The sequence below is a fragment of the Nelumbo lutea genome, chromosome 1 (assembly GCF_056320005.1).
Source record: "Nelumbo lutea isolate HS-2025 chromosome 1, American lotus-T2T, whole genome shotgun sequence".
NCBI classification, from domain to species: domain Eukaryota; kingdom Viridiplantae; phylum Streptophyta; class Magnoliopsida; order Proteales; family Nelumbonaceae; genus Nelumbo; species Nelumbo lutea.
The window spans coordinates 81990470-82014321 of record NC_142684.1 but is presented as its reverse complement, the minus strand read 5'-3'; the positions used below and the strand labels follow the sequence as shown (position 1 = coordinate 82014321).

Here is a 23852-nt window from a genome sequence, read left to right as displayed (position 1 = left end):
CACATATCCAATACAATACGGATTGAAATTGGATAGGATCCAAATTTGAATTAAGAAAAACAGATACCGTTTGCAACCCTATTCTTTATCACGCACATGTACATGTCACGTGCATTCATTTCCATTAATATAATAGCCTTGTTCTTAAACTTGTACCATGGACGTGCTGGGACAGTGATGTGTGGGTAGGGTTATACTGGATGGGACATCTAAACATTAATGCACCTCTCATATAGTCATATACGCTATTCACAAACTATTTATACATTCTGTAATGTCGAACGAATTGTGGGTAGAAGATCCGAGTCTGCATTATGCACATCGTAAGGTAGTGTTCACACGTATGAAAATTAGGTTGTAGTACGATTTTCTACCAGCATAAATGCATGGGAGTTCAAATCCAAAAAATGCAAATTATGATTTATATTTTATTTTATTTCGTATTTCAATCATAAAATTTGAAATAAAAATAAATCAAAATTTGCATTCCAGTCATTTGCACTATGATAATTTTGCATCAATGCAAAGCAACCAAACACAGCTTAAGGTTCACTTCATGTCGAAAGGAGAGAGGTCCAAACTTCTCGTAGTCGTAGAACGGAAGCATAAAAAGAGGTTCAGTTCAAATGCAGCTTTCAGCTAGGGCTGTTTGATAATAGCTGAAGCTGCTAAACTGAATGACTCGTGATCAAGCCCATCCATCCTCCCACGTATCCACCTCCACCTTTACGTGTAGGACTCCGACGTATATACCTTTACGTATCAACCCTCCTCCACTTCACACGTTTCAGACGCCGACGCTCCAATTTTCCTTCCTCCTTTCTCCTCCCTAAGGGGGTTGAGTCATGGACATGGACATGGACATGGTGAAAGAAAGACAACGATCTCCGCCCAAGCGTCAGAATATAAAGGAGAAAGAGGGGGAGGGGGAGAGTGATGCCTGCAGAGATCGACTCAGCAATTTGCCCGATAACCTAATTCACCACATCTTATCGTTTATGGACACCATCTACGCCGTTCGAACTTCTATACTGTCGAGAAGATGGAGGCATCTTTGGACTTCCATCCCTTGCCTCAGCTTCGACGTTGACATTATGCACTTTGCAACCCCTGATGAGCCTGATATCTACGAGGGCGAATGGGATCATTTTATGGATTTAGTAGATGACATCTTGATTCGTCGTGACGGCTCCGATATTCGCAAATTCCGTTTCAGAGACGATGATGTCGATTTTTTAAGCAAAGTGAATCGCTTGGAAAGGGCTCTCTGGTATGCGGTGCGACACAACGTCCAAGAGCTTCAGCTGGAGATCAATGGGGATGGCTTTGAGTTTCCACCCTGCATCTTTTCCTGTGAATCACTGCGAACCCTCGAATTGAATCCACGTTTACAATGCATGGACTTTTATAACCCCATGGGTTTTGTGGGGCTTGAAACAATGTATCTTTGTTGCTTCAATTTTGAGGAAAATACTAGTGGAGATCCCTTCTCAACATGTCCTGTTCTGGAGAATTTGGTCTTGGAACACTGCTGTTTTCCCCCCACGGAGGTTTTTAGTATTCTGCTCTTCAACTCACAAACTTGGTTATATTGAATCCCATAAAAAATCGTACACGTCCTAGTCCTAAGATGATGATTTCTGCCCCCAGACTCACATCCTTCAAGTATGAAAGCTGCGTTACCATAAACTTTAATTTCCAGAACCTTTGTTCCATAGATAAAGTAGATATAAGCCTATGTCCATTCGAACGTTCTCGACCAAATATAGGAGAAGATTTCTGTGTCATTCCTCAAGAACTGGCCAGGATGCTTAAAGGTCTCCGTAATGCCAAGGACGTTGTATTATCTTTTCTGGCTCTACAGGTATCACCACAATTTCACACATTATATTTCTTATTAGAAATAAGCCGATTATGTGATTAAGCTAGAAACTGTTTGATGAGTTGTTTCTTCCATTTATTTTATGGAAAATAACCTAATTTACTCAAAAAAAAAAAGAGCTTTGGATTTTGGGCATATCATGAGGTGTTAATTTTTGGGCTGAAAATGGTCACAAGTAGGTACTTGAGAAGTTAAGGAATTCCCTTGAGTCTAACGGCAGACCTCTAGCTACAAATGTCTAGAGTGTGATTAACTTTTGGTATTTAATGTTGTTTGTTTCCATGGTTTTCTTGTGCTAGTTTGTGTTGATTTTATTCCTAATATAATACCATATCTGTTTATGTTCTTTTCTTTCAATGGTATACCCCCTCCCCTAGAGTTGGCATCTGCTGCAATGCTGCAATCATGGTTTTGTTGCAACATTTTGATAATCTGTACCAATAACTATAGTGAAATAGTCCAGATGTATGTTTGTTTAGATTCGTTCAATTAATTTGAGTTGAGAGTTTGGTGTAGATAATAAATATGCATTGGGGTGGATAATGCAAGCATGAATTTTTCATGGGTTTATGTTCAATATCAATGGTAAGTTTCAAGATGTGAAAAACATTAATATGGTTTTTGGATGGGGGTAAAGATGAAGAGAGTTCATATCTTTGAAGAGGCTACAAGATGGAGGAAGGCCATGAAAGTGGAGGCTAAAGACTTCATCTTTGAGGAAATAAGAATCAGAGGGTATTACAGCATAAAGATAAGGGAATCTAAGAAGGCTACAGTTCTGGTGGATGGCTTAGAGACGGCAGAATGGATTAAAAATTTCTTGAATGAAGCAGCAACAAAAGGAAAACAAATCTATTGGAAGGAAAACCGCACAAAGTCAGGTAGAAGATATGTAGTGGAAAGTAAACAGAATTCAAAAGGGTCGTTCATCTCCCTAACTGAGTTCTTCGACAAAGGAAGGAAGCAAATGGTCTGTTTCCCTGCCGGGAAAAACAGTCAAGGGTGGCGAGGAGTGATTGAGATTTTAACTGCATTCATAGGTGGAGGGAGTCTACAGCAGGAGAAAAAAGAAACTGTAGAAGGCAAGGGATTATTTGCTGCAAACTCATCTGTATTAATTGGAGGATGAGTATCACCCAGGGTTTTATAGCCATGGCAAACCGCAATAGTAACTCTATTAAATGCAAGTTTCAGTATAAATCACTGGAATAAAATGTTAGTGGTTGAAGCTAAGAATCTGATTAAGGATTGGAGGTTGGTTGCTGATATCTTGATGTGCAAGTTGGGATTAAGGAAGACTTTCATATTAACTCCCTTTAACAGTAAGAAGGCAGTATTGAATCCTCTTGAAAACTTGGTGGAAGTTGAGGCTTTGAGTTTTCAAGAGGATATGGGATCCTTTACTCTGTATAAATGGTCTCTTTCTTCTAATTTGAAATCTTATGCCATTGAAGATGGAGTGATAGTCAGGTTGATTGGGCTGCCTTTCCGTCTTTCGAAACATGATGTAGCCGTCTCTATTGCTGCATTACGTGGAGCTCGGCTTGGTGGGGAGTTTTGGGGAGATTTGCGTTCTGCTGCCTTGTTACTGAATGGAGTTAAACCAGAGGAGATCCCTACGAAGATCACTCTTCGGGCTGAAGGACTGTCACAGGTGTGGATAGTCTCCTCCATTGAAGCTTCCCTGTGGTTAGAAGCTAGACAGGAAGAAGATGAACCGGTGGAAGCACAGGCTTTATTTGGCAGTCTAGGATTGGAGAATCAGAGGAAATGGAAAGTTTCACTAAAATGGGCAAACACAGGTTCAACCAACCAAAAGATATGGGCAGGATAGATGGTCAAATACGTGAGTTACAAGGTAAAGGACTGACAACCAAAAGAACCTTTGTTCAGGTGCTAGTTTCAGGCGCCAGAAATTGGAATGAGTTAATCCTTTTGAACATACAAGAAAAAGCTGGATTGACCAAGGAAGTTGAGCCGGCTCTTGAGAGTGTTGAGCCATTGGGTCAACCCGAGAGGGATTGCCCTTTAAAAACTTACGTGACCAAGCTTTTGACTCAGGCTGTGTCCAATGCATCGTTTGGGCCTTTAGAAAAGCCCATCACTGGGCCATCTGGATCTAGCCAATTTGATAAGAAGTCACATGCTCCCTTTAGAAAAGCCCATCACGTGACCGAATCAGAAAACATGCTCATGTCAATGAATCCTTCGAAAAAAACTCCCTTGACCCTCTCAAGATCGTCGCAATCTCAAGTCTGTTCGACATAGTGATCTTGAGAACGATGATGATATGTCAACAGAAGCTAAGGGCGTTTCAAATTCAGACTCAGAAGACACTCTAAGCCTTGGAAGCGTGAATCTACAAGTCACAAAGGAGTTGTGGGAAGATGAAAGTTTGAACATAGCTCTTTTCATAGAGGAAGTTTCTGTTTCAGAAGGCCTTGGAAATGAGGATAAGGAGAATCTAGTGGCAACTATAGAGGACAGTCAGGGTACAAATACTCTAGCAACCAAATCCATTCCAGGAAAGCAACTATCAAAGAGTTTCAGTATGGTGGGGCAGAAATTTTTTTTGACATTTATTGTAAATGAATAAAGTACATAATTGATTCATGTTATTATGATGTGTTTCTGTGTAATACTTTTAAACTGGACATTTAAGAGATTCGTGTTAGTTTAGAATCTTTACAGTCGTTGAATAGATTTGGGGAGGTTTATCTTGCCAAGACTGACACTAATGTGTTGTCAAGTTGGTTGGACTGGCTTGTCTCAGCTGCTAAGGTGAGACTTAAAGCACATGTAGTGTGGTTTTGCTTGAAACTCTGAACCAGCCTATTTTTTTAGTTATGCCCTAAACCATGGAGACAGATGGGCAAAATTGAAAAGTTACACTTAACCCCTAGACTCGATTATGGTACTGTACTAGGTATTGGATTTGTTTGTCTTTGATATGTCAATCGGTGAGATCCTTAGCGGGGTCAAAACTTGGGTATGTTGGGGCAACTTGAGAATTAATCTGAGTGGGTGATCATAATAACAAAATCAACCCCTTTGTTGGACAAAGTGAATGATCGAGGAATGCTCTCTCTAATGGAAACCTAAACTACCGGTAGTTGATTTCAAACTTGTTGAGATTTGTTTTTGTAAAATATATTTATATAGAGACATATATATATATATATTATAATTTCACAAAATATTTGCAAAAATGTTTTAATTCCCAAGATCCATGTGAGTAGAGAGTGCAACACTGTACTTTGCAGCCGAGGGAGATGTTCTCTCTTGTCGGGCAGTGTTTGATCATTATGGGCTGAAAGGTTAAGTGTAAGACCATTTAGGGTTTTTACCTAATGGGCTAATATCACCTAAGTTCATAGTCCTTGGGCCTTCATAAGGTGGTTGGACCTAGGGACCTGATGTAACCGTTTCTGGTCACGTAACAATTTTTTGTGATGTATCAATTTTTTTTGGCTAAGTACCTTGTCGTTTGACCTGCTCCCAGGAGAGGATGGTGGAGCTCCTTGGTGGTGAACTGCCTGGGGGAGAGCTATGCTGAGCTGGGGAGAGCTATGTCGAGCTCCCTGATGGCGAACTGCCTGGGGAAGAGTTATGTCGAGCTCCTTGGTGGACTCGTCATTTGACTTGCTCCTAGGCGGCCTGTAACTTAGAGGATGGTGGAACTCCCTGGTGTAGTGCAACCTGATTTCCCTCTGCATGAGGTGATCTCCTCTCCTTTGTAGGCGGCGGGAACTGAGGGACCTGCCAAGACTCCATCTTTTCCTCCTCTTTGTAGGTGACGGGAGCTGAGGAACCTGTGAGAATTGAACCAGAGGTCCCGGGGGTATTTACTCGGTGGGGACTCTCCGATGCCTAAATTAGCATTCTGGTTGTAGAGAGCTAGGAGAGAAATGAGAGAGCTAGAGAGCAGGGATTACCTCTATTTTTCCATTCATTTCTCCTCCCTTGTCTTTGGGGTTGGAGTCCTTATATAGTGGTGTCTTGTCAAATCAGGCGTAACCGCCTTTGTCAAGTCAGGCAAAACCACCTCTGTCTCTCTGCCACATCCGTTATTGCTAGAGAAGAGGTGGTGGGTGCAGGCAGCTGTTGTAGAGTACGACTCTGCCAGGCAAGGGACAACTCTCAGGTCTGGCAAGCACGGCGCCGCCTGGCGAGAGACATGGGCGCAGCTCTCCAGATCTGTCAGGTACGGTTGTCAGGTAGGAGATCTTCCTGCGATATGCCGAACTGCTCTTCTGTGAGCTACCCTGTACTGAGCTACCCTGCAAGTGGCGAGCTGCCTATGGCGAGCTGCCTGGGGGAGAGCTATGCCGAGCTGCTTGTGGCGAGCTCTGCCGAGCTGCCCGAGCTGTCTGTAAGTGGCAAGTTGTGGCAAGCTCTGCCGAGCTGCCCAGTTGTCAAGAGGCTGCACTTGGTTTGCATGAGGTGCCAGGTGTCACAATTTCACTAGAGGGCCAAATCCGCCCTCATCAGGACCATTTAGTGTAAATGTTGGGCCTATTAAAAGCCCATATTGATAGGCTTAGGGGTTTACTGGTTTTAGTAGTGAATTCAGCCAGGCCTTGTAATAGAGGTTAGGCTGAACCCATATGGCTTTTGTGGAGATCAATGTTAGGGTTTCACGCCATACAAAGAGAGTCAAGCTAGCCAACAATTAAAAGGAAGTGAGCTTGAAAGCTTAATGGGCCTAAAGCCCAATTCGAATTAGGGTTTAATGAGATTAATTAAAAGGGGTGAATTTGATATTAGATTTGCTTTTAGATCATCAAGAGGATAAGATATGTCTTATCCACTTAGGAGTTCAGATCCAAATAAAGATTTGGATCAAAGAACCCTCTCCTGATATGATTAGGAAGCTAATCCAAGAAGGATAATAAATAGAGGGAGAAATCCTTCTGTTAAACACTTTTGTGAACCTCAAATCTTCTCTCTGCTCTTGCTGCCTACCTTGTTCGATCTTTAGTTCTTGGAGTGATCAAGATTAGATCTTGATATTGTTTCTTGTTAGAAGAAACAATTTTGAAGCTATGCTCACATCCCTGCATGATTCTTGCTGAAGAATTGGGGTTCTTGTTGAAGAATCTCTTTGTTGATCCCACCTCACTCTAAGTTGTGTCATTTTTAGTGGAGGAAGGATTTGGTGAACTCTTTGGATGTGAACACTTACGTTGAGAACTATTGATGATTCCGTATCAGGTACATCCCTTCCTTAATCTTGGTTTCAGATTTGGTCCGGTTTGTTTCAAGAATGAACATTGAAAAATGTAGTTTTACTAAATCAGGGAATAAGATTACCAGAAGGGAGAGAAATTTTTGAAATTTCACCAAACCACCCTGCATGGTTTGACTATCCATATGATAGATCTCTCTTTCCTTCAGAGGGGGTTGGATGTGATATAGGGGAAGAAAGCTCTTTATCGAGTAAAAGGCAGGTGGAGGAACTAGAGAGCATCTAGGAGCAAATTTGTGCCTTGTTGGAAGAATATAAACGTAAAGAAGAGCATGTGGAGGCAACACCAAAAAAGTCATAATGCATTGGGACCACTTGTAGTGAGAAGAAAGGAAGAGGAAAAGTCCAAGAGTGCAAAGGAAAACATTCTAATAAAAGCAGAAAGAAAAAAGAGATCAGAAGTAGAAATGTTACTCTTAGTCATTGAAGGGGATTTAGAATTTAGTGGAAGAGGGGAAAGGAGGAAGGGCTACTAAGTGAAGGATAGAGGGTGTTAGGAGAGTGTTCTTTTACAACTGTGGCGATGAAGATCATCAGCTAGAATGTAAGAGGTTTAGGAAGTGTAAGGAAAATAAGGTTGATAAAGGATTTGCTAAGGAGGGTTAGAAGATGGGTTAGAAGTGTGAGGAAAGCAAGAGGTGTGAATTGGTGCTCAACTCCCTCTTGGGGAGCCTCTTTTGGAAAGAGGATGTGGTAGAATCATTAGAGGACCTAATAGGCAATTTTTCTATCTCTTTGAAGTTCAAGATGGTGGAGGATGATTTTACTTGGGTGCTAGCCAATATGTATGGGCCAAATAATTTGAGAGAGAAATGATTTGTGGGAAGAGCTTCACAGGATTCAAGGTTATGGGAAGGTCTTTGGTGTTTAGGTGGCTAAGGCTATCACTACTAGCATGAGGAGGTTCAATGATTTTATCAATAATTGTGGTTTAAAAGAATTTCCTTTGCTACGAACCAACTTTACTTGGTCCAACTTTTAGGAGAACCCTTCTTACTCAAAATTAGATGGATTCTTTTTCAATGAAAGTTGGGAAGCACATTAGAGGGGGTTGGTGGCTAAGGCTTTGGCTAGAGTTATATTAAGCCCTATCGAGCTAAGCTAAGAAACTTTTGGTGGACCTAGACCTTTTAGGTTTGAGAAAATGTGTCTAACACATTTAGACTTTGTGTTGAAGGTTGAGGAATGGTGGAAAGAAGAGATTAGGGGAGTGAAGTAGAAAGGGGTGAGGTTCCATAAGAAATTAAAAAGTTTGAGAGCTAAACTAAAAGATAGAAATAGGGAGGACTTTGGTAGGGTGGAAGAGCTCAAAGCTAAATTGTCAACTCAAATTGAGGATCTAGATTCAAAAGGAGTATCAAATGATCATGAGTGCACAAGAAAGAGAGTTGAGATGGAAGTTTAAGAAAGAATTAGAAGAGATCCTTTTGAGGGAGGAATGGAGGCAAAAATGTAGGCATAAATTGATCAAGGAAGGGGATGGGAATACCAAGTTTTTCATGATATGGCTAATAGGAGGAGGAAAAACTTTGTGGCTAAGCTTGAGGTCGAGGGAGTGGAAATTGAGTCTCAAGGGGAGATAAGTAACTATTTGTAGTCCACTTTAAATCCATTTTGAGTAGACCTTTGGGGAGTCGGGTGAGAGTGAAGGATTTGGATTAACCAAGTTAATATTACCTTAGAGATGGGTTGGCTAGAAAGAAACTTTGAAGAAGAGGAAATCAGGAAAGTTGTCTTCTCAATGAATAGATCAAAGGCGCTTGGACCTGATGGATTTATTATGAACTTTTATCAATACTGTTGGAACATTATCAAAGAAGACTTGTTTGAGGATTTTAGGGAGTTTGAAAACAACCATGTTATTAGTCATAGGATAAATGCTACCTTCCTAGCTATTATCCTTAAGAGACTAGATGCAAAACATGCATCCTAAAGATTTTAGGCCAATCAGTTTGGTGACCAACATATACAAGGTTATGTCAATAGTCTGATCATTGAGACTCAAAAAGGTTCTTCCCTCTCTCATTACTCAAGCTCAAGGAACCTTTGGATAGGATAGACAAATTATAGATTAGATCCTTATAGAAAATGAGTGTGTAGAGGAGATGAGGAGATCAGGTAATCAAGGCTTTGTTTGTAAGTTAGATATTAAGAAAACCTACGACCTGGTGGATTGGAAATTTTTATTAGAACTTAGAAGTGTTAAGGAAATGTGGATTTGGGGACAGATGGTGTAGTTGGGTGAGTGGTTGTATAACCTCTTGTCATTTTTCAGTTTTAGTTAATGGAGGGGTCAAGGATTTTTCCCAGCTTGTAGAGGGTTTAGACAAGGTGATCCACTTTCACCTTTCTTGTTTACACTCGTGGCAGAGGTGTTTAGTAGAATGATTTATAAAGTAGATAAGGAGGAGCTAATAAATGGCTGGAGGATAGGTAGAAATAATGTCTCGGTGTGGATGATATTATCATTTTCTATGAGGGAGAGGCCTAAGGAGAGAGGAACCTGAGATCTCTTATTAAATCCTTCAAGTCTACCTCCAACTTGTCAATCAACATTGATAAAAGTTGCATGGTGGGAACCAATTTGGAGAAGGGGAAATAGAGGTTATTGCAGATTGCTTAAGTTGTTCTATGTCCCATTGGCTTTTGACCTATTTGGGGCTTCCTCTAGGAGCTAACCCCAAAGAAAGTTGATTTTACTATCCAATTGCGGAAAAGCTTGAAAAGAGGTTGGCGCCCTGAAAGAAGAGTTATATTTCTACAAGGGGTAAAGTGACATTAATTAGGGCTACACTTGCTAGTCTGTTGATTTATCTTCTATAGGTATTCAGGATACTCTCAAGGGAAACTAAAAAGTTCGAAAAACTAATGAGGGATTTTTTGTGGGAGCCAAGGGAAGTGAAGAAAGCCCATTTGATTAAGTGGGAGATAGTTAGCAGAAACAAGGAAGAAGGGGGACTAGGACTAGGTAACCTAATTCATAAGAATGAAAATCTGCTAGGTAAGTGGTTATGGAGATGGCCTTTGGAGAGGGAGAGACTATGGCACAAGGTGGTGACTAGAATTTATGGCTGTTTGGAGAATGGATGGGATGTTGGGATAACCGTCCCTTACAACACCATGGAAGGCAATACATGGTGTTCTTCCCCATTTTCTATCCATGGTGTTCTTCCCCATTTTCTTAGTCTAGTCAGGTACGATGTCTACTATGGAAATAATGTTCGTTTTTGGGAAGAACTTTGGATAGGAAACCAACCCCTTAAAGACCTTTTTCCATCTCTTTACTCTCTATCCCGTTACAAGAAAGAGCCAATTTCCAAGTTTACCTCTTCCTCGGTTTCTCCTTTGGCATTGAACTGGGATTTTAGTTTTCGAAGAGGGTTAAGTGATGATGAATATACTTGTGTTTTGGACTTTTGTCATCACTCGAGTCCACTTGTTTGGATCCCCCAATTTTGATTTAAGAATTTGGACCCCTAACCCGAGAGGCCGTTTTACTTGTTCCTCTTTCAAATCCCTTCTCTCTTCTTCTGCACCCTTGGCTTTCCCAATTAAAGAAGTCTGGATCATACCTATTTCCCTAAAGATTATTGTTTTCTGTTGGGAAGTCTAATATGGTAAGATTAATACCTTTGAAAACCTGTAGAGGAAGAGACCAAATTGGTGCTTATATCCGAATTGGTGTGTCCTTTGTAAAGCTCAAATCAATGATTGTTACCACTTATTGATCTCTTGTTCTTTTGTTGCAGCTCTATGGGATTGGATTTTTGGGCTGTTTGAGAGTAGGTGGAACCTACCATCTAATATTAGTTTGTTGTTTAGTCCGTCTACGTTTGAGTGGCACGCAAAGAGAGAGAATTATGTGGAAGGGTATTAGAGCTTTTTGGACCGTTTGGGAAGAAAGAAACACCATAATTTTTTCTGAAAAGGAAAGGATTGTGTCAGAAGTTAAGGACTGTGTTTTGACAAAGGCAATTTGGTGGTTTGCTACATTAAACTTATTTGATAGTTAATCCTTTGATGACCTGTGGAGGAACTTTCGATTAGTCAATAGCCAATACTTCTACTAGGAATAACAGACTTTTAGTACAATGGGAGCCACCTGGGGAGGAGTTCGTTAAGCTGAATTTTGATGGGAGTAATAGAGGTAACCCTAGACCCTCTGGTATTGGAGGAGTTCTGAGAAATAAAGACAGTATGATCATATCCTTGCATTGCTGTGGTACAAGGTATCTAGCTTGCAAACTAGTTAGGGATAGAGCACTTGCTTATTGAAGGGGACTCTCAAGTGGTGGTGGGATGGCTGCTGAATCCAGACTCTGTGATTTAGGGCTATAGAGATCTCTTTAAAAAGGTGAAATGGCTAAAAAGAAATATGATAGTCAGCTGATTCACTTGTTAAACAGGGGGTTTCTCGGACCCTTTATTTTGGGCTACCTTTTAATCATGTTCATCTGACCTTGTAATGCTGTAATCAATCTTAAAGGAAAGGTCGCATCTTGTGCCTTTCCTTGGGTCGCCTGTAACTCTTATTTTCTAGATTAATAAAATACTTATTCATTGATAAAAAAAATATTTCATGGGTTTCCTTATTGTTTAACATTAGGATTCCATCTCCATAAGAAAATAGACAAGAAAAGATCATTTTAATATTTAAAATTCACAAAATCTTTGCTATACAATAGACTTTCAAAGTAGTTAATCTACAAGCAAAACACGTGGAGCATCTATATTGATTTACATAACTAGTTTTTCTCTAATTTGTGATTTTTCAACTTGATAAACAACTGAATAACATAAAGTGTTATAAATTAATTACCTTTATGAAACAATCAATGGCCATAGGGAAAATGAAAGACATAATTACCAAATTGCAAGAATCCATCCACAGCAATAGCATCGCCTACATTGAATAATGGTGCGGTAACCATTGGTTCATTAATAAAATTATGGCACAGCAAGCCACAAGGTGTGGGAATCCACTCTATAGGCTAAGTTTGGAAGGAGTGCAAATACAAATTGAGCCATAATGTCATAGGGAAGGAGATGGGAGTTTTCTAGACTGGAGCTAAATGCGGATAGTGCACAGGCAATAGCATTTGAGATGGGAGGGAGACAAAAGGATTACTTTGGGACGAGGTAGAGTCACTTGAGAAAGAAGTGTTTTTACATTCTTGCAGTTTAAGATAGAATAAGAGAATTAATCCACAGATTGTTCAACTTTCATCTTTGAACCATTGGAACCCCCAATCTTGTGTGGATGGGAAGAGGAAGAATCCGAACTCACGATATGCCACATTAACCTAATATTTGAGATACACTTGTTTGAAGCTGATATGGAATATTATGATTTGCTCACTATTATAAACATAATTGTAGAGTATCTTAACCCAGAGGGAAGGGGGAAATTCAGATATATTTATACACGTGGTGTGTATAATGGGCTACGTAATCCAATCAGGAAGTGTCGATACAAATTTTTCCTATTCTATGACTGATGTGTCCAACTTGTCAGATTTTCAACTACGTCAGTCTCGGGTTATGATTATGGCCATTCAAGTTAAACAAAATGCAAAATCTAACTTGACGCCCAACTTACTAGCAAATTCAGTCCCTATTGAATACCATAGGATCCAATTATACATTCAACCAAATAAAAGCATTTAGGAAAGGAGCCTACTGATCTCTAATTCAGGGAAGTTCAAATTGGGGTACATTTGTTGCATCTAGATTTCAATCAATTACATTAAAGAATTGGTCCTTTAAAGTCTGATGGTTGGCTACACGATGCAGTGATTGCATCATAGATTTATCGTAAAAAAAAAAAAAGAGGAAAGTTGGGTTAGGTCTGCCAACTCTAAGTTCTAAACCCCCAACCCTAACCCTAACACAACCTGATCTACCCAACTCTAACCCTAAGCTTAACTAAATTCCTTCAACCCTAATCCAACTCAACCCAACCTTCTTCCCATCTTTTAAAATCTTGTAGAACTTCTTAATCTTAGATCTTAAGTTAAATTCCATTAATATATTAATCCTATGTTTTATTAGTATTTGTTTGTTGATGTTTTTATTGGTTCTTTAAGTATAAAATTCAGAAATGAGTATTTGAAATGACTACAGTTTATTATAATGACTTATAATAGATCTTTTATGGGCAGCAAGCTATGGGTGACAAACGATAAAGAGGAGATAAAGAATAAAATATTCAGAAAACATAAAATATGTTATTAAGGTTTTAGTATTTTCAATTAGGATTAAGTGAAGTGATTATCTTAAATGAAATAAATGATAGTATGTGGTACTGGCTATACAACTATTATGCATCTAAACAAATCAATGTATGACCATATATATAATATGTACTATAGAGTTGGGTTCGTAAATTTCAACCCTAATCCTAACCCGAGCATCAACCTGACCCAACCCAACTCGACTTTTTTGGGTTGGGTTCGGGCTAACCCGGCCCAAGTTTTCAGCATTAGAGAAACCTCTACCTCAAGTCAGTTCTATTAGCTATCTAGTTATTATTAAACACTGAAGCTACAAAATAAATATTTAAACTCAGGCTCAGTTCTCAACTCAAGCAAACATTGAAGTTGCCTAACGAACCCAAAACCATGATCTTCTAGGGGTGAACCTAAAGATGATGGGATCATCTAGTTGTGCACTTGTACTTTTTTTTATCAATAATAGATTCACTAAATTCATTGAAACATCAGAATTATAATTACAACAAGGAAGACAAACATCAGAATTATAAGCCCTCAAGAAAAGATTTGAAAAGGAAAAGAAGGAACCGTTAAATTACAACTTGGCCCAAAGCATTGGTTCCCTTTCTATTCCTTGTTTAGGTAATCCATCAGCTATAGAATTAGCTGATCTTTTAACCCAACTTATCCTGACTTCCATCTCCTGCACCAGCCACTTGAATTTCCTCCTTTCATTGTTGTAGTTCCATAAACCACTATTGTCTTTAATCAACCACCCTATCACCACCTCTAAGTCCCCTTCAATTATGAGTTTTCTAATATTCATCTCCTTAGCTTTTTGGACTCCTTCCATAACTGCCAAGATCTCAGTTCTGAGGGAGTCACCCACTCTAATTGGGTCTGGGAACAAGGTAGAAATGATCATATTCTCATCCATAAAAACACCCCCAATCCCTGATTGTCCAAGATTCCCCCTACAACTCCCATCAAAGTTTAATTTTAAGAAACCAGTAGGGGGGTCCAAGACACCCTCATTACTGATTTGGTCTGTGTGCAATTTGCAATCTCACCTCACTTCCTCAACATGTCATCCACTATGTAGTTTGTGAATAACTCTAAAGATTTTAACCATTATGAAGCCCTTATATGGATTACAACCCTCAATTCTTTAGCCCCTTTCTCAACTTCTGTGAAGATCCTAGAATTTCTTTCTTCCCATAGTGACCAACATGCTGCAGATCTCAGTCTTTTCCACATAGTCCTTCCCCTTTTCATACGCCACTTGAAAAAAGAAGGGGAGAAGAGACTCTGCAAGTCTGATGGAGGGTTCTACCTGCGCCCAAAGAGAGAAAAAACCAACTCACAAATTGACTTTGCAAATTCGCATGACACCGGTAAGTAAAAACCAATCTTCCCATCCGCTTTGCAAAGAACACACCAATGAGGTGACAACCAAGTATTGGGTCTCTTCTTTTGAAGAAAATCACTAGTGTTGAATCTTTTCAGATAGGCTTCCTAACAAAAACTATCAACCCTAGGAGGAATTGTTCTGCACCAAACCTCATGAACCGAGAAAGGGGAGGTTGCAAGACTGGTGGACTAGCATAAGACTTTGAAAAAGGAAGCACAAGAAAAAGAGCCCATGGGGGTAGGGGTCCAAATTCTAGAGTCTACCTTAGAGGGGTCTAAGAAAACATTATTAAGAAGTTCAAGTAGGCTAAAAAAACTATCGAGGTTTGAGTCCCTCATAGCCCTCCTCAGACCCATGTTCGACTCAAATCCAGAACTGGAAGAAGAAGGGGTGAAGAAAGAAGAAGTTGATTCATTTTTAAAATCAGAGAGCATACAAAGAAGGAAGCTGGTCCTTAAGATTAACATTCCCCACCCAAGTTTGTTCCCAAAATTTTATGGAATTACTTGAATTCAAATCATACCTAACAAGAGGGGAAAAAACCTGGTAGCAGGTCATGAATGGATTTCTAAGGTGAGGTGCTTGTGATCTTATTTCTAGTTTCAACATCCCATCCATTTTGCTCCATCCCATGTATGCTTGCCACTATTTTATCCCATAGCTTTTCCTACTCCAAAGGAAACCTCCACAACCACTTCTCCAAAATGGCCATATTCCTTTTTTCGATGTTCCCAAGCCCCATACCACCATAGATTTTACTCCTGGTCACCACCTTCCAACTAACTCTATAGTCCCTCTTCTCCTCTCCCAGCTCCCAAAGGAAACCTCTCATCAACCTCTCGAACCTACTAGAAACCTTCATTAGAATTTTGAACACTTGTAAGAAATAAATGGGTAAGTTTGCTAATGTGGCCTTGATCAGTGTAGTCCTTCCACCAAGAGAAAGGCAATTCTTTTTCCAAGAGACAATTCCTTTTTCAAACCTTTCCACCACTGGGTTCTAGAAGCTCTCTTTCTTAGGATTGTCACCTAAGAGCAACCCTAGGTAACTCAATGGCCATCCTGAAATTTCACACCTAAGCACTTTTGCACTCTCCCTAATCTCTCCCTCTTCCATATTCATAGCCACTATACAACTTTTCCCAAAATTTACCTTCAAGTTTGACATTTGCTTAAAAGGTTGAATCACCATTTTCAAGTTCCTAATGAAACTCACAATACCTTCTTCACAAAACAAGATTGTATCATCAACAAACTGTAAATGAGTGAGTGGGATGTCCTCCCTTCCAACCCTCCAACCTCTAATGAAGCCCCTAGAGTCTACTCTGTGAATCAGTCTCTCTAGAACATCAACAACTAGTAAGAACAATAAAGGAGATAGGGGGTTTCCCTGTCTTATACCCCTAATGGCTGGAAAGAAGTTTACCACTGTCCCACTCATTAGCACTGAATAATGAAAATTCCGAACACAACCCATGATCCATTTGCACCATCTAGCCCCAAACCCTAATTTAGTCATAACTTTTCTAAAAAATTCCCAATCCACCAAGTCATAAGCCTTCTCTAAATCTAACTTACAAATCACTCCCTTCTTTTTAACCTTCTTGAAATTCTCCACACTCTCATTAGCAATAAGGATTTGATCAGTAATCTGTTTTCTACTCACAAAGAAACCTTGATTTTGTTCAATGATCTCTAGCAGCACCTCCTTCAATCTCAAAGATAACACTTTTTCAATGATCTTGTATAGGCTATTTACCAAACTGATTGGTCTAAAGTTCCTTGGGTGTGAAGCTTTTTTCTTTTTGGGAATCATAGCTATAAAAGTGGAGTTCATCCTTGGATTAACAATTCATTTCCTATGAAATTCCTCAAAAACTAACAGAAGGTCATATTTCTAAATATCCTAATAGTCTAGATAAAAAGCTATTGTGAACCCATCCGGTCCTAGAGCTTTTGTTTTGTCCATAGAGAACACAACCTCCTTAATCTCTTCCAAGTCAAACTTTCTTTCCAATCTTCTCCTGTTATCCCCCCTACATTTGGCCAGTCCAATCCTTCTACCCACACCCCTCCACTTACAAGCCTTCTTAGAATGGATTTAAAGTATTCTACACATGCCCCGACTATCTCCTCTTGTTGAGTTAATTCAACTCCATCCACAACCAATTTGGAAATGAAGTTTCTCCTTCTCCTTCCATTTGCCAAAGAATGAAAGTACCCAGTATTTCTATCTCCCTCTTGCAACCATTTACACCTAGATTTTTGCCTTCAAATTATTTCATCTTTTTGCAAGCAATCCTCTAACTGTCTTCTCCTCCCCTTTCTTCTTAGAGTCAAGGCTTTCAAGTTGGTCCATCAGAGCTATGTTTCTTTCTTTTAGCCTCTCAAATTCCAATAGATTCCACTCCTTGATCTTTGCTTTCAAGAATTGTAGTTTCTTATGGAATGTCATCCCCTCCCATTCCACCAATGGGTTACACTCATTCCACCACTCCCTTACTCTATTGGTAAACCCGGGATAGAGTAACCACATATTTTCAAATCTAAAAGGGGCAAGTCCTTCACTCATTCTCTCTTCCTTGCATATCACTATGGACCAATGATCCGAGATCACCCTAGGTAGAACTCTAGATGCCAACTTCCTCTGATGGTCTTCCCAGTCCAAAGGAAATAAGAACCTATCCAACTTAGAGCATATGGGCCTAGATTGGAGATTTGACCAAGTAAATGTCTTCTGGGCTAAAGGTATCTCCTTAAGCTCAAAGGCATCCACAAACCTATTAAATTTCCTCATGTTAGTTGTCACCCTCTGATTAGTCTTATTGGTTTCCTCTGAGTATTTGATCACATTGAAGTTCCCACCCACACACCAAGGTCCATTCCACAACCCTCTTACATCAACCAATTCCTCCCACAATTCCTTTCTCTCTCTGTAGTCATTTGGTCCGTAGACATTTGTAAGCACCCATGCATATCCATCCTCCTGCTGTTGTGCACTTGTACTTAGAGTTGTCTCAAGTTGGTCATTGAACTTCAAAATGTATCACTACACTACTTGATCTTCCAAAAACTATCAATTTAGTCCTCTCCATTAACAGTCTATCAGTTATCTATATCATGTGATGACATGTGCTATGGTTTTAAAAACTAGATCAAATCGGATGGTTGGGCCAGAAAAATCGAGAACTGGTAGGTCTAGTTTCCATTTCACCCTAAAACCACTTTTTGGCCAATAACCCTTGATTTGGTTAGCAATCTATTGGCTCGGGCGGTTGAATGGGCTATCCATTCAAACCAAACGGTTAGACCATTCAACCCGGGAACTGGTCCCCAGAACGATTCCCTATCTGGTTCGGTTTTAAAAACCTTGGCATGTGCAACTTAAAACTTTTGAAAATGTCAAAACTACCATTAAAAAGAAAAAAATGTTCATTGTCTTCTACCTTTTCTACCAAAGAGGAGGGTCCTTTGATTCCAGTAAACCGGTCACGTAAAGTAGAAACACCACGGCTGCATCCTCATCAACAACAACAAAATTGTTGTTTCAGTCCCATAAATGGTTCATCAAAGAAACCATGGGAGATTACAAGCCCTTGTGCCAAATCCGATTACAAGAGCGCACTTCCGAGCACTTTGGAATACTACGTCGTTTGTCCTAATACAAGTTCATACCTAATAGGGGTGTTCATGGGTCGGGTTGGGTCGGTTTATTGGGGTTTTCCCAATCGATCCGACCTAGTCAGGTTACCTGAGGTGGAAATTGAAACCGACCCACTGATAGGCCAAACTGACCTAGTTGGTTTGAGTCGGGTTGGGTCGGTTTCGGTTTTGCTTCTGTACAAAAGGACACCTAATTGAATTCTAATTGTAATTGCTTAATGGGTTGCCTATTTGGTGTAAAAGATTATAGAAAGTTAGAAACTAGGATAGATTGCCTATTCTAATTGTAATTGTCTAATGGACCTTCTAGTTCTACTAGAAGACTAGTTATAGTTAAGTAGGAAACTATTCAAATTAGGAACTACCGAATTAGTAGAAGACTAGTTCGGTTTGGGTCAGGTTGGTTTCGGTTTTCACACAAGAAAATCGAAACTGACCTGATATATCGGTTTATATATTTTCCCGACCTAAAACCGACTGGTATTGATGAAAACCCGATCGACTCGGGTTGGATCGATCCGGGTTGGTCGGTTTGGTCGGGTTGGGCATTCTTATGAACAGCCCTAGTACCTAATGCAATTGCTTGGGAAAAAATTGGAATTGACAAAAGCTTCTAGCATTCTGTTGTTGTAGACATAAATTAATATTAATTTGTTGGATATGCCTATTTTAACATGACCATTAAGATTCATGGATTCTTTTTACCTTTCATAGTTATATGTTCCCAAGTTATTTTCTTGGTTGGTAGTTAGTTGATAGTAAGGTACTCATATATCATAGGGTGTTTACTTTGTTGCTACCCCATTCCATCCTTTCAGTGGTGCTATTGATGTTATTGTTGTCGAGCAGCAGGATGGGACCTATCGGAGCACACCCTTGTATGTACGATTTGGCAGCAAATTCAAGAGTGTCCTCAAAGGTGCCGCATGCAAAAGTTGTTTGCATAAAGTATGTGTTTGGTTCTGTTTACATTTATTGAGTAAACATTTTATATTTGTGTGGCTGTAAAACTGAGAAAAGTAATTAATGAGGGTATTTATGACACATAGGTGCCATTAGGCACTATATCAGCAAAGGTGCCAATAAATGTCTATCCATTGGGGGAAGCTTCCTGAAATGGGAGAGGGCATAGAAATTGATGTTTTGTAAACATGGATACATATAGATGTACATAATGAGGCCTTTGCTGATGGGGCAACTATGTGATAGTGTTTACTCAATAAACATAAATGGAACCAAATACATACAAAGATATCAATATAGATAGTACCAATAATAACAATGACAATGCAAGGAGCAAGGGAATAGTGGGATTATGCATGCACTCCCAGTTATGCTTTTTGGATTTTTAAGTTCAGGGAAAATTTCCAATAGTTATCCTATACTTTAGGTCGAGTGCCAATTTAGTATCCAAACTTTAAAACACGACAATCTAATACCCAAACTTTCAATTTGCGACAATCTAGTACCCGACGTTAATTCATCATCAGTCAGAACCGTCACATGATATCAGGTGCAGTTTAAACATTTTTGTTATACCAAACTAACTTTTATGAAAAGATTCGAACCATTTTACCCTTTTCCCTTCCTATTTCCCTAATCCCCTTTCTCTTCAATCTATGTTGAAGGAATGAGAGAGGAGAGGAGACTTCACTCAACTCAGAAGGAATTTTTCCATAAAATAGAGGGTACTGAAGGAATTTTCCCTATTTTCAATAGAAATCTATATTGCTTTACTTTGAGATTTGATTGTAAATAAAATATGTTTTTGTATACATTTTTATTGGGTTATCTTATATATATATATATATATATATATATATATATATATATATATATATATATATATATATTAATAGGATAGGGGTGCTCTCTCTCGTGTAGGAAATGGAATCTACTCGTGTGAGTAGATTTTCACGTGAGAGCAACCCATTTTCTATTAATAGATATATATATAAGATAATTAGATATATATAATTATCTAATTATATAAATATATATTAGTTATTATAAATTTTGTTAATAACTAGATATCGAATTATTCAAATGGTTTTGATAATGTTTTATTTTTTTAATTTTTTAGTTTTTTATTAGAACGGGCCAACCATTTGGTTCAAACATCGGACCATTCAGCTCGATAACTGGACCCCTGACCGGTTTGGTCTTCATTCAAGCGTGTAACTCATATGACCCGAAAAGGGAACCATTTTGGCCACCGGATTTCGGGTCGATGGTTCGATCGTCCGGTTCAAACAGACGTCTCATTTTGACAACAAAAATTAAAAAAAAAGGCCAAAAACCATTAAACGGGCCAACGGGTTGATGGTTTGACTACTCAGGTCAGTGGGTTGTTGACTGATTCAACAGTTTTTGGCTAGGGATCGAGATTGGGGTAAAATGGAATTGGTTGCTTGGATGGTTTCCAATTAAAAAAAATAAAAAAAACATATGACCCATTCTAACAATAAAAATTATAGGCAAAACGGAACCGTTCTAGCCACTAGTTTTTGGGTCGACGGTTCGACTGTTTGGTTCGAATGGATGTTTCGTTCTGACAACAAAAATAAAAAAAATAAAAAAAATGATAAAAAACCATTAAACGGGTTAATGGTTTGACCGCCCGGGTTAATGGTTTGACCGCCCGGGTCAATGGGGCATTGACCGATTCAACGACGGGCCCCTCCGCTAGTATATTTTTTATTGTAAATCAATAATAGAATGGCAATTTGAAATTTGCACGTGTAAACAACATACACGCGTGAAGAGATATGTTTTCAGTTTCCGGTTTCCACACGGCTATGGCTCCCAGTTGTATGGATTAATGGACGATTTAAATTCTGCTTGTTCCTATATCTAGTATCATATAGGAAGACTATCGATCGGAGTCATGGAAGAAGAATGGGGGTATCCTATATCCAACCGTGGTGCCATGGTGGTAACAAAAAGCAGAAAGCGGGAGATGCCGGTGTTGCTGTTGATAGAATCAGCCATTTGCCCGTTAACGTTCTTCACCACATCTTGTCGAGAAGATGGAGTTTCTTTGGACTTCTGTACCCAACCTTGACTCGTCTGCAACCTGTATTCAGGGTGTGACGAATGGACCAACCGTACTTCTTTTACCGAGTTGGTGGATCGTGTCCTGATTCTGCGCGACGGTTCCGACGTTCGAAAATTCCGTTTCTCCAGCGACGTTTACCACTGTACCCGTTGCCTGGAACTCTTTCTCTCTCTCTCTCTCTCTCTTATGCAGTACGACACAATGTTCAAGAGGTTGAACTTGACATCAGGTGCAGTGATGAATTTGGGTTTCCATGCTGCTTTTCTTCATGTGCAACACAAGCTGATCGAACCCCAACTATGCTGTCGTGAAATTGGGTTCGTGTGTGGTTTTGGTGAGGTTCAGAACGGTGCATCTCTCTAAGTTGACAATTTCTTTTGAAAATCTCATTGGAGAGGGCTTATCGAGCTGTCCGGTTCTTGAAAATTTGATCTTAGAGAAGTGCCATTTCGTGGGCAATTTCAGTGTTTCTGCTCTTCAACTTATTAAGAAGCTAGACATACTGAAACCAATCAAAGATGCCTCAGTAGTTGATCCCAAGATTTATATTTCTGCACAAAAACTCATCTCCTTCAACTTCAAAGGTTTCTATACTTTAGACTGTTATATTCAAGGCGTTTCTTCTGTAGATAAAATAGATATCGATCTGTGCCCAATAAACCATGATCTACCGCATTGTACACAAGAAAATCCCACAATTATTGCTCTAGAACTTATGGAGAGGTTCACAGGCCTCCACAATGCCAAGGATGTCACATTATCTTTTCTGGCTATTGAGGTATGATCACATTCTTCCCCCTTCTAAATATCAAATATTGGAGGTTTCCCACCATGTGCTTCTGCATTCTTTTAGCTTCAAAGTGATCGCCACCGTTCTCTCATTCCCCCTACGACCATCCAATAGTTTTTCTATGATAGAACACTGTCGTTGTAATTAATCCTCTAATCGATCTAAACAATTTAATTTCTAGATTTTCTATATAGAGATTGTATAAATGATTTACAAACTTGAGGAAAAAAAAAAAAACAAACATTGACTGAGAATCTGAGATGCTAAATTAGATGAGGCGGATCATAGCTTCAAGTAGGTCTTGCACACTAGACCTATTTGGTTAAGATTGAACTAGATCATTCACATGTGATGGGTGGACCTTTTCTAGCTATAAAAGGGTATTTACCATACACTTCATCCATTAACTTGGTATAGGATGATGCATGTAAAATTCTTTGCCTTTCCTATGTCTCAGAATTTTCTTAAACATATGTAATGTTTTCCTTCTATATATTTTGTGGCAAAGGTTCTCTCTAATGTGCCTAGTTTGAGATGTGAATACAACTTGTTATTGTGGAGCATCAAAACCTCAAGTGATCAGATGGACTTCAATATGTCAAAGGCTTAAAATAAAGTTTGGGCTTGTCTTGTTGCCGTTTTGTTGAAGAACTCAGTGGATTTGGCAAAATCTTTAGCAAGACTCGAAAAGTTTGGTAATTCTGAGATGCAACTTTTGAACTACTCATGCAGATGTAAGTTTGTTGAAAGCTTTATGCAATATACTTATCTATAAGATAGTGTTAAATTATCACAATTCATTCATTTTACTTTATCTTTCTGTGTTTCATTGCCCCTCTTGATCTTCATTATTTTTGAATGAGAATGAGAAGACAAGGCTTGAGTGTGCTTTAATTTTGCCAAATACCATCCCAAAGCAATCACTACATTTGAAACACAAAAAGAACTCTGGTACTAGCTAGCTGGAAGGCCACACATTGAAGAGGAGGTATTCGAGGAATTGCTAGCCATTTGAGAAATGTAACTACTACTTCGATTTTCTAACCATTTGTGGCCGTTTTGGAGCTGCTACGTACAAGGATACCCAAACAGTTTGCAGGGAAGAAAATAGACTCCGGATATTACGCTTAGAAGCCTGGAGCTTCAGAAGTGAAGAATCCTAAACAATCTATTTACATGTTCAATACAGGCAGTCAGGCATCTCGTCCATCTAGGAGTAAGAGAGTCCACACAGCACTTCTTAGAACACTCCAGGCAAATGGAGTAACACTACAGAATACAGATGTTGGATCAAGGCCTGATTTCCAAACGGCCCCTCCCGCATTTGATCCTATTACCCTTCAGAAGCGCTACCAAATACATGTGGGATGGTTTTACCCATTCAACCTGGACGGTTGAACTGGTGACCTGCGACTTGGAGGTAAAAATGGTTTAGCCTTCAGGTCGGTTTTTAAAACATTAGTTTTAGGTGATGTTTGGCATCGATGATGATTTCCTAAAAATTCGTCCCACATTGGAGCCTCATGGGATAAAGAAGAATCGGTGTTTTTCAATCTATTTGATTAGTCAGTATGATTTTTGCGATTTT

At 39.3% G+C, this 23852-nt stretch overlaps 1 protein-coding gene across 5 annotated transcripts; it reads left to right on the top strand.

Annotated features, from left to right (window-relative positions):
- The first annotated feature begins 643 nt into the window (after positions 1–643).
- On the top strand, positions 644–23078 carry LOC148875711 (uncharacterized). 5 transcript variants are annotated; one of them, XM_088965561.1, is made up of 2 exons: positions 644–1864; positions 2520–4581. In XM_088965561.1, exons 1-2 carry the CDS (start codon positions 1631–1633, stop codon positions 3009–3011), a joined length of 726 nt encoding a protein of 241 aa, XP_088821687.1. In that variant the 5' UTR covers positions 644–1630; the 3' UTR covers positions 3012–4581. The 5 variants fall into 5 exon arrangements, 1 of the variants encoding a protein (XP_088821687.1); XR_016105298.1 differs by lacking the exon at positions 2520–4581 and adding an exon at positions 19235–19486 and having other exon boundaries at positions 756–1864; XR_016105300.1 differs by lacking the exon at positions 2520–4581 and adding an exon at positions 22773–23078 and having other exon boundaries at positions 775–1864.
- The last annotated feature ends 774 nt before the right edge of the window (positions 23079–23852 follow it).

Excerpts from the sequence above, each read along its gene's own strand:
- LOC148875711 (XM_088965561.1), top strand. The coding sequence starts at position 1,631 with ATGATGATTTCTGCCCCCAGACTCACATCCTTCAAGTATGAAAGCTGC. Across the intron at positions 1,865-2,519 it reads TATCTTTTCTGGCTCTACAG|ATGAAGAGAGTTCATATCTT; the intron begins GTATCACCACAA and ends ATGGGGGTAAAG.